General features: G+C 49.2%; 2 protein-coding genes across 6 annotated transcripts; one reads left to right on the forward strand and one right to left on the reverse strand.

Annotated features, from left to right (window-relative positions):
- Positions 1–3,982: 3,982 nt before the first annotated feature.
- On the forward strand, positions 3,983–8,420 carry SQSTM1 (sequestosome 1). Of its 2 annotated transcripts, XM_085073685.1 has the most exons (8): positions 3,983–4,253; positions 4,376–4,471; positions 5,279–5,508; positions 5,629–5,785; positions 6,257–6,346; positions 6,845–7,089; positions 7,318–7,525; positions 8,106–8,420. In XM_085073685.1, the coding sequence occupies exons 1-8, from the start codon at positions 4,076–4,078 to the stop codon at positions 8,261–8,263; spliced, it is 1,362 nt and encodes a 453-aa protein (XP_084929811.1). In that variant the 5' UTR covers positions 3,983–4,075; the 3' UTR covers positions 8,264–8,420. The 2 variants fall into 2 exon arrangements, with proteins under 2 accessions (XP_084929811.1, XP_084929812.1); XM_085073686.1 differs by lacking the exon at positions 6,257–6,346.
- A 413-nt stretch (positions 8,421–8,833) lies between these two features.
- On the reverse strand, positions 8,834–12,779 carry MRNIP (MRN complex interacting protein). Of its 4 annotated transcripts, none has more exons than XM_085073687.1 (7): positions 12,687–12,779; positions 12,105–12,164; positions 11,861–11,958; positions 10,539–10,608; positions 10,102–10,238; positions 9,777–9,864; positions 8,834–9,522 (listed from the first exon to the last, which is right to left on the reverse strand). In XM_085073687.1, the coding sequence occupies exons 1-7, from the start codon at positions 12,762–12,764 to the stop codon at positions 8,971–8,973; spliced, it is 1,083 nt and encodes a 360-aa protein (XP_084929813.1). In that variant the 5' UTR covers positions 12,765–12,779; the 3' UTR covers positions 8,834–8,970. The 4 variants fall into 4 exon arrangements, with proteins under 4 accessions (XP_084929813.1, XP_084929814.1, XP_084929815.1 ...); XM_085073688.1 differs by lacking the exon at positions 12,687–12,779 and adding an exon at positions 12,245–12,347; XM_085073689.1 differs by lacking the exons at positions 12,105–12,164; positions 12,687–12,779 and adding an exon at positions 12,245–12,308.
- Between the last annotated feature and the right edge of the window lie 106 nt (positions 12,780–12,885).

Genomic DNA, 12,885 nt, shown 5'->3' on the forward strand with positions numbered 1-12,885 from the left:
AAAAGCTACAAATCAGGTTCTCAAAGCAACATTCGCCTCAGGCAATTCGTGTAGGTTGCAAAAAGTTCTTTCTCAGCTTCAGGAACATAAAATCCTTATGGAATTGCATGACACCCATAGTGTGCTTGTACCTTTTGCCTGCTCTCCACCCGTTCTCCCTATCTGCTCCCCTGTCTCAGTGAAAAAAACATCCCAGAGTTTTCTGCCCTTAAGTTTCATGTCACAGCAGTGAGAAACGCTTAAGTTTCATGTCACAGCAGTGAGAAACGCTGCTGAGCCTGTGTAAACACCTGACGTGGCACAGCTAAACTTCAGAAAAGCTCAGCCTCAAAAATGAGACAGCAAAAAACTTCCTGCTCGGCTTTCTGCTCCGCCTGTGCCAATGAGGAAGGAGGGCTTCTGCTTCCGAGGCATGAATAGTGCTTTCACTGTGCTAGAGGAGGAGAGAAGCAGTCATGGGACAGGGCTGAGTCACCACCGTCCGACCCGATATGTCTGGGATATCCTGCACCTCTCCAGAAGCCTCTGGAAGGAGTATGTGGGATCGCAGTGTGCGGATGGAGCACCTGGAGCAGCCCGAAGAGCACCTGCACTGTCCCTGATCACCAGGCACTGTCCTTCCAGAAGCAGGCGGGCACAGGGGCCAAACTCTCCCTATCTTGTTGGAAAATATACCAGTTTAAAATTTTTCTATAATTTAGTCAAAGGTTTTGTTTGTCTTTACCCCGGGGAAAAGGAATTTGAAGTTTCTTTCCAGGGCATTTTTCTACAAGGTGAGGTCTGATGAACTCACCGTATCAACAGACTGGGAGAAACCCAAAAATAAAGGGCTACCAGTGGCCATTAACAGAACATCAGCTCCAAACAACACCCCTGGCTGGTCAGAGACATCTGGTATGGGAAAAGAGAGATAAGAAAGAAGACCTAATTAACATTAGAGGCGAGGAGATTCGAATCCAATGAGAAACTGAATACTGGGGGTTTGCTCAACTTTGGACCAATGAACACTGACCCAATACATTTCTATGTATTTTGACTGTAAAAAATATCTAAAAAATCTGGTAAAAGTCATGTGTCATGGGATGACTGGGCCATGTGTGGATGAGATTATTTCTGTGGTACATCCTGGCCAGATAATAAGGTAATGCCTTGACTCTCTAAAATTAAGAATGTTGTTGGAGGGTTTTCATTCTTCCTGCAGTTTCGGTGAATATCTCACCAGGACTGCTGGGACAGTGATGGGACCTTCAGGCTGGAAAAATTATTTGGGGGAAATTTCCTCTGGAAAATCCTCATCAACCTCTTCTGTGGTTTGCAAGCAAGGAAAAGATTGGACATCCCCCTCCTCCAGCCCACCTACTTCCCTCCAGGGCTTTACTGCAAACATGCAAAGTTTGGACATAAGGAGTACTTCTGGGGATTGTGCCCTTGGAATAAAAAACTTATCAAATATTTTTAAACATTTCCCAGCAGAAGTGGGTGTAGAGAGAAAGCAGAGAATTGAAGGGATGCTAATTGCTCCCTTTTAAGCCTTTCCTTTCCAACTTGAATTTTTAAACTGTAACAGCTTTTTTCCAGCCCCCTTTTCTGTTACTTTGCTACATCCATCTGCAAAGCTGATGTAGCAAAATAACAGCAAACCTGGGGCCAACAAGCCACTTTTTGGGCAGGGGTTGCTGTGCTGCTATGGGATTCCTAAGGAATTACAAGAAAATATCCACACAGGCATTGCTTCACTGAGAATGCTAAAATCCAGATCCACTTGCACACAGAGGGAGAAACTTCTCTCAAGTGGATCTGGGAATACAGCACAGCTCCTCACATGGCCTCTCCGGGGGGCTGAGGAATTGGCCAGAGGGAAATCCCAGGGCTGGAGGTAATGGGGAGGGCGAGGTCTGAGCTGGAGAAGGGCTTGCTGGGAGGAAATCCCCGACCTCGAGGAGGAGGAGGAGACTCACTGACTCACCCCCGTCCCGTGATCGGTGAGGTAAGCCAACAACAGACTGGTGAAAGCCTGTTTTCCGTATGTTTTGTAACAAAAGTGCATGATGTCACAACCAGAAATCAGGAGCCTGACTCAGCATGTGCCACCAGGAGAAGTGGATTAAAGTGGACACAGAGGAAAACTCAGATTTCTGATTTTACTTTAGCGCATTGCTTGGTAATTATAAATGCAACAATCAATTGACCTGGAGACAGACTGACTTGAAAAGACCCAGCAAGTTGAGGACAACCCCTCGTGCCTCAAACACCCCTCAAACACAGGCAGGCATGGAGAAGGGAATAGGAATTGGTGGTGTCTGGGACAGCAGCAACTTGGAACCTAGAGAATGAATGTGCTGGAGCTGGGTCTCAAAATATTAGTCTCTGCTTTATAGAAGAGACCAAAAGTGGCCCTTGGGCTCCTCAGAAACGGAACATGAGATGGACATGTGGGAGGTGCTGCTTGGTGAGGCAGATCTAACACTGGCAGTGTCCTGTACTGCATGTTGTGCTGCTGCTGGTGCCACACCAGATTTTATGGAGAAAAAACATAATCCAAAAATGTCAAGTCATCAGCTTTCAGACATAAGGATACACACAGCAATCAAGCAAAAGGGAAGGTGAGCGCAATACAGCTTTGCTGCCTGCCCAAACCTTTCAATATTTCCCTCCATAAAAGCTGCTGAATCATTTCCTACACAGCATCATCCATGCTTATACCTGAGTCTTCTTGTGTTTAAACTTTAACCCAGTGCCACATGGTTGAAATTTTAGCCATGTCATACCTAGAAATTGAATTTTCTAGAAAACATTTTAACTTAAAAGGGGCAAATTTTCCACTGTAAATACCATTTTCCAGGAAAGGGCTCTATTTCAACATTGCCACACACATGCCAAAAATGTCTGCACCTGAAAGACCAAGTGTTTTAACATGTATATTTTAGGTCAAGAAATAAATTAGTTTCCCATCATGAAAATTAAAATTTATGCTTCTCTTGATTACAGAAGACGATAAATCATGACACAGTTTCTCTTAAGTTCTTAATATCTTAAACCAAGAAATACAGCACCAAGAGTCATAGTGGTCAGGCCCTTGGGTGAGAGGAAATTAACACCAACAAGGAACCTAATAATCATTGATCCATCATTATTTAATTATGCTTGGCCAGCACAGACGGTGTGTTCTGCCAGCTGAACCCTCCTGTGGCCAGATTAAGAAGCCTGTCAACTATCTGATCTGCAAAAAAAATACTGCTGCCAACCAGCTTGGAAAGGCCACAGCACATCCTCCTCAATGTCAGCTGTGTTTACACCAATGTCTTTATTTTTAACCCCCACTTCTGAAACACGGCGTTCGGGGAAGAGTAATTCCTGCCACGCTGGGCACGCCAACCCCTCCGGTGGGTGCTGCACGAGCAGGGCTGGCGCGTGGCTCCCACCGCTGTCCCCTGGCCCAGTTGGCCCTGCTTGTCATGACGGAAGGGTCAAGAAGGGCCGGGATGGCCAAGTGCCCCGGTGGGCCACTGCCCAGTGTGATGGGACCCGATCAGCCCAGCGCTGCCCCGTGGTGTGTGTTTCCCCACCGGTGTGTGTCGGAGGCCACCCACAAGGTCCCTATGTCGCACTCACTCCCCGTCGCCCAGGCCCCGCTGGTGCTTTGGTGACCACAACAACCCCGCGGCCCCAAACCCGCCTGGCGCTGCCCCGGGGCGCAAACCCGGGCACAGGCGCTGCTCCCGGGGTCGCAGCAGGGCAGGGAGCAAACACGGGCATTTGCACGTATCCACAGGTTTTCCCGGCGGCAGGAAAGGCGCCTGGAGCGCTTTGCCCTTGGCACCGGATGGGCTCGAACCGGACCGGGCCCGGGAGCACGTCAGGCCTGAGGGGAGCGGGGCGGAGCCTGGATAACGGGGGCGTGGTCTGTGCATCTAATGTTGAGGCGCGATCTGTTTGGGGCGTGGCCTGATCACCGCCCCGCCCCGCGGCGCTATAAAAGCGGCGGTCTCGGTTCCGCTGTCGCCGCCGCTCGCTCCGCCCCGTGGCTCTGTGTGTGTGTTCGGCTCCCGACGGCAATTCCTGCTGCGCCACAGCCATGGCGGCGCTGACGGTGAAAGCCTACCTGCTGGGCAAGGAGGAGACGGCCCGCGAGATCCGCCGCTTCACCTTGCCGCCGCCCGTCCGCTACCGGGCCATCTATGACCGCGTCGGCGAGCTCTTCCAGGGGCTGCTGCGGGCCGGGCCGCCGTCCGCCTTCCGCATGCACTACAAGGGTGAGTGGGACAGGGCCTGCTGCGGGCCCCCGCGGGTGTCCGGGGGTGACAGGGCTCTGGGTACCCCGTTACCCCCCGTGACACCCGACCGCGCCCCTCATCCTGCGCTTCGCCCTTCCCAGATGAGGACGGGGACCTGATCGCTTTTTCCTCCGACGAGGAGCTGGAGCTGGCGATGCCGTACGTGCGGGATGGCGTCTTCCGTATTTACATCAAAGGTATGTCGGCGCAGCTCCGGGGAGCACGGCGGGTCTCGGCTGAGCGCTCAGCGCTCCCTGGCAGCGCTCCCAAAACGGGAGAAGCCAGCCCTGGCCCTTTCCCGTGTCCTCAAGGGCCTGGGGGAAGCTGCGGCCTCTGCGGGGGAGGTTAAATAAAGGGCAGTGTAATATGACAGAACATGAATCTTCCCTGATGAGGTGGGAGAAACAGACCACAAGTTTCCTCCTGGCCCTGTCAGCTGGTCCAGTGAGAGCCACTGTTTTCATTCTGGTTCCCTGGATACACTAAGCTAGCACTGGTATCTTAAATATTCACAACAACATGTTAACCTTAATTCCACTTTCTCAGTGCATAGTTGCTCCCTAGTCCCTTCTGTTCAGGTAGATGCCCTCAAACTTTATCTGCAGTCCATCTAATGAGCCACACCTGTTGTCCCCATTCTCATGTTATGCCTCCTGGCATCCACCTTCCTAATTCCTTCTCCAGAAACATTTTGTTCTTGCAGTGCTTGGGAAAGTAGGATGAGAAGCCAAATGAGGTTGTGCAGTACTAATCCAAAATAAACGTGCCAAGAGATATTTAGGATAAGGCATGCTTGGTTTCAGAAGCAGGTATCTTTGCAAAATGCCTCGGCACGTGGTTTAAGGTCTCCTACTTGAGCCCAGCTTACGTTTGACAACCAGTGTAAAAATAAACTGACCTAGTAAGACAACACTACTCTGGGCTGTTTGTGCTTCATCCTCTGCCTGATTTCCAGCCTGCAAATAGTAGCCTATTCTTGATGCAAAGTTTGCTTTCCTTAACAGAGAAAAAGGAGTGCAAGCGGGAGCACCGCTCACAGTGCAGCCAGGAGCCTCCCCGCAACATGGTGCACCCCAACGTCATCTGTGATGGCTGCGAGGGACCCGTGGTGGGGACCAGGTTCAAGTGCAGTGTCTGTCCAGACTATGACCTGTGCAGCACCTGTGAGGGGAAAGGAATGCACAAGGAGCACAACATGCTGATGTTCCAAAGCCCACTGCTAAATCCATTTGAGGTGAGCAAAATCTAGGGAGGGGAAGTAATGAATGGGAGATTCCTCACATTCAAGTTACACATTTCAATTGCTCAGAACGTGGCTGTGTGAACAGTGTCACATGAATGTTACCCTCTACAGTGGCTCCCCCGAGGACGCTGGCTCCGTAAAATGCGCCATGGTGTTCCACCCTTCCCGTGGATGCACTGCTGGGGGTATCCTGGGCCTGCAGCTCCCTGCCAGAATTCTGAGCAAGCTGAAGCCACCACTGCAGCCCCCAGTGCACCTGCTGCAGAAGGTAAGGGGTGATGCCCTGGTAGACGAGGTGGTGGTGGAGCCTCAGACTAGCTGAGGTTTTGCAGCACAGGGTAGAGTCTGGGTGGGAGAATAAACATAAGAACTAATCTAATTTGCTTGAAATAATTGGCACCTTGCAGCACAAAGTATGATTACTTTAAGGTGTGCTTGGGCCCGTGTAATCAATGAGGATGCAGATATAATACCTGGAACCCAACCAAGCTGAGCTGCTAGGTCAAGCATGTCACTGTTCTACTCCAGATCTGCCTTTCAGCATGGTTAATGAGCCTTAACAATGCTAACACTGGTTTTGTGTTCCAGAGGTAGCTCAGAGTTAGTTTTTGTCTCTGTAGTGCTTTGTTGTGCAGTATATGAGTGACAGGAATGAGCACTAAGCTCCTGTGGGGACACACCCTCTGCAGGTGCCCTTTCCCTCTGAGCTTCTGTGTGCTAACAGAAATTGTTTTTCTAGAAGCTTCTACTAACAGCCAACCTCAGGACCCCAATGTCACCTTCCTAAAGAATGTTGGGGAGAGTGTTGCAGCTTTTCTGAGCCCCCTGGGTAAGTGACTTAGTTTGTTACCAATCCCTGAGACTGGCTTAAAGCTCTGTTTAACAGGAGCAGCAGTCAGCTGTTGTGACTGGTCTTGGAACTGCCTACTAAGCCTCAAAGGCTTAATTTACACTAATAACGCTTAGGCTTAGAATAGCCACTCAGTACCTTTTCTTTGAAAGAAGGTGAGGAAAGATTTCATTAACATGTCACCACTGCAACACTAACTTCAAGTCAGTGGTGACTCTGGATTCTGCCTGGCTTATGTGGACATAGATAAAACTTCTAGAGTCATGGCTCTTGAAATACATGGCTTGTCTTTAGAGGAAAGTGACTATTTGATGTTTAGCTATTCTTTGTTAAAGAAGGCTTTGCATTTTCATTCCTGCATGTTAGGTGACAAACTGTAGGATGACCGAATAGAGCAGGATTGATCCATTTAGGATCATTTAGGACTGTGCTTTGGAAAAATTGCTAAGACTTGGTCCACCTCAAATGCATTTCTAGGTATTGAAGTTGATATCGATGTGGAACACGGAGGACAGAGAAGCAAAGTGACTCCCACTTCTGCCAACCAAGAGAAGACCAATGCTGAGGCAACCAGCAGTGCTCCAACCCAGAACGGTCAGACCAAAGCAGACTGGAATAACACAGACTCTGCTACACAAGTAAATGTTGTTGCAGAACAGATACAAGACATGGTGATAGATCCTGTGCCCACACAAATGGAAGATGGCAACTTCCACTCCCAGGTACAGGAACTATGACAATAATTGAATATAATCATTTAACATGCACTGTGGGAGTGAATATTAAGATGAGAACAGATTAAGTGATATGCAGCACCTTTTTACAGGTTTTCAGCAAAGGTGGTGGGACTTCTTGTGGATGTATTTCTTTATATTAAAGACAGATAGTAGGAGTGTGCATCCTACCTGGAAACCATTATGGCATCTGGACCTTTTTTCCTTCCAATTCAGGAACACAGTGAGTCTAGCAGTTCATCGGGAGGTGAGGAAGACTGGACCCACTTATCATCCAAAGAAGTGGATCCTTCCACAGGTGAACTGCAGTCTCTGCAGATGCCAGACACAGACGGTCCCAGCTCCCTGGATATGCCTCAGGATCCTCCCCAGCCAGGACCTACAGGGCTGCGAGAAGCTGCTCTCTACCCACACCTCCCGCCAGGTAGGAGAGTGTGCGCAGGTTTCATAACTGAGTAACTCTGACTTGGTACCTGCCAACTTGTCCTGACACAAGCAGACTTGTTTTAGAGATGGCACAAACCAAGGTCGTGTAAGTTACAGCTAAACCTGTTGCTGACATCGGCAGGTTTGGCAGTTCTTGCACTCTGTTAGAGATAGTGGGCGGCTAAGTCTTAACCAGACATCTGACCTTCGGCTAATACGCCATTTGAGCAACATGAAAAAGGTGCTGTCCTCAATCGTGTCCTTGCTGTGTACTGCTCAAGAGCTTTTTAATGCAGGATGTGGGCAAGTACATCCTGTGGCTTTAGGGCAGCATTTCCTGATGGGAGCCAGTAACAGTATTCAAGGCCTTTTAACTGAGATCAGCAGTACTGAGTCCCAGAGCAAGGCCAGCTGAGCCTGACTCAGTACTCTTAGCTCTGGTTATGTATTGTTTATCTCCAACATCTGCACTCCTGAGAGACAAAGGAGAAGCAGGTCTTCTCATAGAGTGGTATTAGAGCTTTGCCTGGTTTTCCAATTAGATGAAATAGCTGAACTCCAAACTATTCTCTTCACAGAAGCAGACCCTCGCCTGATTGAGTCCCTGTCCCAGATGCTCTCCATGGGCTTCTCCGATGAGGGTGGATGGCTCACTCGGCTCCTGCAGACCAAGAACTGCGACATTGGGGCAGCACTAGATGCCATCCAGTACTCTAAGCAGCCACCTCATTTGTAGTAGTAACAAAATGTAGTAGTAACAAAAAGCACTTTTCTAGCTGAAAGCAGATAACGCAGCACAAGTTACTGTGGTTCATCTTTCTTCCTACTGTGGGTTTCTGTCTCGTTCTCAAGTGCTTGTAGAATGGAGGAAAAATAAATACTACTGCATGTAATGTGTCTGTGTGAGCATTTCAGTGTCACAGCTATTGTTATTTACTGAACTAGACTAAAAACATGGATCAGCCCAGGACTGCCTTTTTGCGCATACTTTGGTGTGCAGTTAGGGCTACACTTAAGAGAAATCCCATGCTTTGCTGGCTCTGGAGCTTGCTTGCAGCTCTGGAAGAAAGGGTTGCTATGGGAGATCTAAACAAAGATGCAGGATGGGGTAAAGGAGCTGTAGTTTGTAAGGAGGAGTCAGTCACAGAATTTAATTGTACTAGCCAGGACTCGTTAAAGCCTGGGAGCTTTCTCTCCCTAAGCTGACCTACTTCCATTCCTATTTCTAGCTGCTGAGGTTGCTAGACAACACTGTAACCTGAGAGCAACAGTCTCTTCCTTCTTCCCTTCCCCCCAAACACAACCATTAAGCAAGTAAACAACTTTAATAGCGCAGTTCTCTATGGCTTTGAGTGAAACCACTTTCAGTTCAAAACTCTGCTTCAGTACACAACATTATCAGACACATTAGAGACAAGAAACACCTGCCAAAGCTGCTTGAACTCAGAAATCATCATCGAACTCCTCACCTGTGCAGAAGAGTTGTGCAGGAGATACGTTGCTCAGCTTTGGCCCAGGGTTAGAGTTAACAAGGGTGTTTGCCCTCCCACTGGTATCTAAGCAGCACGTTCCTGCAGTGGTCTCTGCCCTTAGAGCCTGGCTCTGAGGTTCTCTGCACACATCCTCAACTGAACCATAGGTGCTGGGCAGTTTTGAGGCCAGTCTCTCAGTGCTAGCACCATACTTTTTTAATTCAAAACTTGTACCCTGAGGTAGAGTTCTTCGAGCCTGTCCTGAGCACCTCCAGGCCCCACCAGCCCTGGTGCTGTCCAGCCCCAAACCTCCACTGCCCTCCTGCAGCGCCACGGTCGCTGCAGCAGCATTTTCACTAGACTTGTCAGATGATGAGAGAAATTTTCCCCACTTAGATGGTTTGGTACAAGTAGTTGGGGACTGTATATTCTCCTCTGGCACTACAGACTCACAGACAGCAGGAACCACGCTGTCTCCAGAACCAGTATCTCCACCAGGCACTGCTACAAAGCCTTTCTTGAGCTGTAAGAAGAGAGAGAACTTGGTTATAAATGCAGCACACATGGCCAGGCTGCACAGAAGCATCAAAGGTGGCATTGGCTTTGCCTGAATAAAATCCTTCAGAGAGAAACCCCCAGCACAATTTTCTTCTCCCCAGTTGTTCACTTGCTTGAAAAAGAGCAAATACTCATAAAATTCAGAATTATGATTACACAGAAGAGATCAGAACTATCTTCTATAGCTAAAATACCTATAATAAAATAAGTGGTTTTAACCTTTCTGGCTGGGTAGAAAAGCTGAGAAACTCCACTTTCTTCTACATGCTCTGGAACATCAGTGGAGAGGAAGTGCTTCTGGTGTTTCCTGGGCAAGAAAACCATTCACAAAGAGGACAGATTAGCTCCACTGTGTTGGTTGAGGTTGTCAGAGGCTCATGAAATGCATGGCTCTCTATCCCCAAATACGAAATCCCTGCTCAGCTCAGGTCGTACACTGCAACCTGCACTTAGCTCAGATCTCAGAGATGAGCTCCCTCCCACACCTCCAAATCAAGTGTCACCACTCGGGGGCAGGAATTGCAAAACCAATTTCTCTCAATACCTTTGTTCTCCCACAGTGTTATTTCTCTGGGAACAGAACTGTTGCCTTTCCAGAGCTGCCTCCTCCTCGTTGCCTTCCTGATCCTCACTCTCCTGGTCCAGATATTTACTCCAGCGACTGCCTTCTGTCCTTCCCTCCTACAACACTGGAAAATTACTAAAACCAGCAAAACATGGGGGTTCTCACTTTTGGTATTGTTACACATGTGCTGAATGCTTCAGATCACAAATCAGTTTAGGACACGTTCCTGTATCAAGTTCCCAGGTTCAGTTCCCAGTGGAACAGTTTCTGGGTACATCTCATTCTGTCTGCAGGAGCCTCTCTGATTTGACACACCATTTCAGCTGTCTGAACCATATAAAGGGTTCACTGGTTTCACTGGGATTCACCTAGGACAGAATGGGTTTGTATTTACCTTAGCTGTGTAGGGATCTTACCTGCTGGACCGAACTGTCCTCACGTTGTGCTGCTCTATTCTTGCTGTCATTTACAGAGTCTTCTACACACCTAAAATAGAGGTTTAAACTACAATTTTTAGAACACATTCCTGTTTGTTGATTTATAAGCTTCAACTCACCCAGCCATAGCACAAGAGATTGGATAAAAAGCACAGATAGGAATACTGGATAGGAGGCGTATCAGAAAAAACAGGACTTAGAGAAACTCTTATGCCAAATGAATGATTTGCAAGATACATTGCACAAATACTTGATAAATCTAGTTAGAGGGCAGCCCTCCTTGTTAGTACACTGAGTGGCAAGTTTGATCTAAAACCATATAATCATGAAATGATAAATTTTAATTGATCATAACTAGGGATGTAACAGTGTTGGTTTGGTACAACAGCTTAAGCTCACTGATTTTATCCCATGAAACCAAGGAAAAAGGGAAGTAATTTCTAATGTTTTGAATTTCACAACTACTTGAGAATAAAAATAGCAACACTTTTTGATAAAGTGAACAATGAGTTTTCTTCCCCAAGCTTAACTCTGAGGCACTGCGTAGTCACAACTAGGTTCTGTAACTACCTTTGACTGATTTCTGAAAATAGCTTTGAGAGAAAAGGAGGCTGGAGCAGTTCAAGATCAGTTCAAGATTAGATGATTTATAAACAGATTCAGGAATGAAATAAACAGGAAGGCGCTATTCAGATTTTCCAGCCCAGCAGGAATTACACTGAAGTGTTTGCACTGAACAAGTCTTTTATCGACAGCAGATAATTCTTTATCGATAGCAGATAATTCTGCTGTCTTTAATCGACAGTAGAATCTATTGTAACTCAACAGATTCACAATGTGAACCCACTAAATGCCAACAGGCAGCAACGTCTTCAAAAGGATATTTTCTGAGGATGTTTTCTGACGAGGACTGTAATCCGCAGGAAGGACATCTCCACAGTCAGCTCATCAAACAGTACATAGACCAAATTAAAAAAAAAAACAAAACAAAAAACAACAAACAACAAACCCCAGCACAACAAACCCAAACCCTACTGTGTGCATATTAATGAGTAAAGGCCTGACCAGCACATGCTACTGATTACCTGAAGTCACCCGAAAGAAATCCTTGTCAAAAGAAACATGCCAGGACACTAAACCCAACAAAGAGCTTGTTCCTATGAGGTGAGGACTAAACTGGCACGGTCAAGGCTTCTCACCAGGCCGGAAAAGCCTCCCGTGAGCTCAGGTTGGGCAACAGGCACCCAGTGTGTGAAGATGCACATTAAAAGCAAGGAGAAGGTAAAGGTTAAACACTGTACCAAGATGTCCAACCAAGCGCCTCCTCTGCTTCCCCCTGCAGCAAGTTCAGCTTCTGGACGTGGCGCCTGCACTCCAGGCCCGAGCCCTGGCCATAAACCTGCACGGGGTGAATGAGGACAGGGCTGAGGGAACAGCCAGAGGGGCACAGCGCGAGGTGAGGCGACAGCCCAGGAGTCACCGAGGAGCGAAGCAGGGCAGCACCCGCGGCTGAGGGTTCGTGACAGAGGGTAGGGCTGCCCTCACCTTCTGCACGGCCTGCCGCTGCCCGCACACGCTGCAGCTCCACCGCCCGCTGCGCTTGGCCTGGGGGGACACAGAGAGGTCGGTCAGAGCCCGGGACCCGCTGCCCCCGTCCCGTCCCGCCACGCCCCGTCCATCCCCACCTGCTGCCCCTGGAAGCGGCGGCAGCGGCAGCAGCGCAGCACCCAGAACTGAGGCGCCATTGCGGCCACGTGACCCCGCCAGCCGCCAGCGCCCCCCGGCGGCAGCACCGGGCAGCGACACCGGGCAGCGACACCGGGCAGCGACACCGGGCAGCGACACCGGGCAGCGACACCGGGCAGCGACACTGCTCCTGGCACCGGGCAGCGACACCGGGCAGCGACACCGGGCAGCGACACTGCCACCAGCACTGGGCAGCGACATCGGGCAACACTGCCACCGGCACCGGGCAGCGACACTGAGCAGCGACACCGGTGCCAGGCAGCGACACTGCTCCTGACACCGGGCAGTGGCAACAGGCAACGACACCACCAGCAGCACCGGGCAGCGTCACTGCCAGCGGCACGGGCTCTTCCCTGTCACAAACCGAACACATCAACTCACCGGCCGGAGCTCCCTAGCCGAGGGCAGGACCCGCAGTGAGTAGCACAGGTTTGCAGGGCCGGCTGGCCGTGCGCTCATCTCCTGTCTGCAGCTGCATCGCCACCGGTCAGGTTTGCACCTCCCTGGAGATGTGTTGGTCTGTGTCATATAAAAAGTAAGTATACAGAGGAATAAGGAAAAAGGGGGAGAAAGAGGGGGG

The sequence above is a fragment of the Lichenostomus cassidix genome, chromosome 13, assembly GCF_008360975.1.
Source record: "Lichenostomus cassidix isolate B80296 chromosome 13, HeHo_3.0, whole genome shotgun sequence".
Lineage (NCBI taxonomy): Eukaryota > Metazoa > Chordata > Aves > Passeriformes > Meliphagidae > Lichenostomus > Lichenostomus cassidix.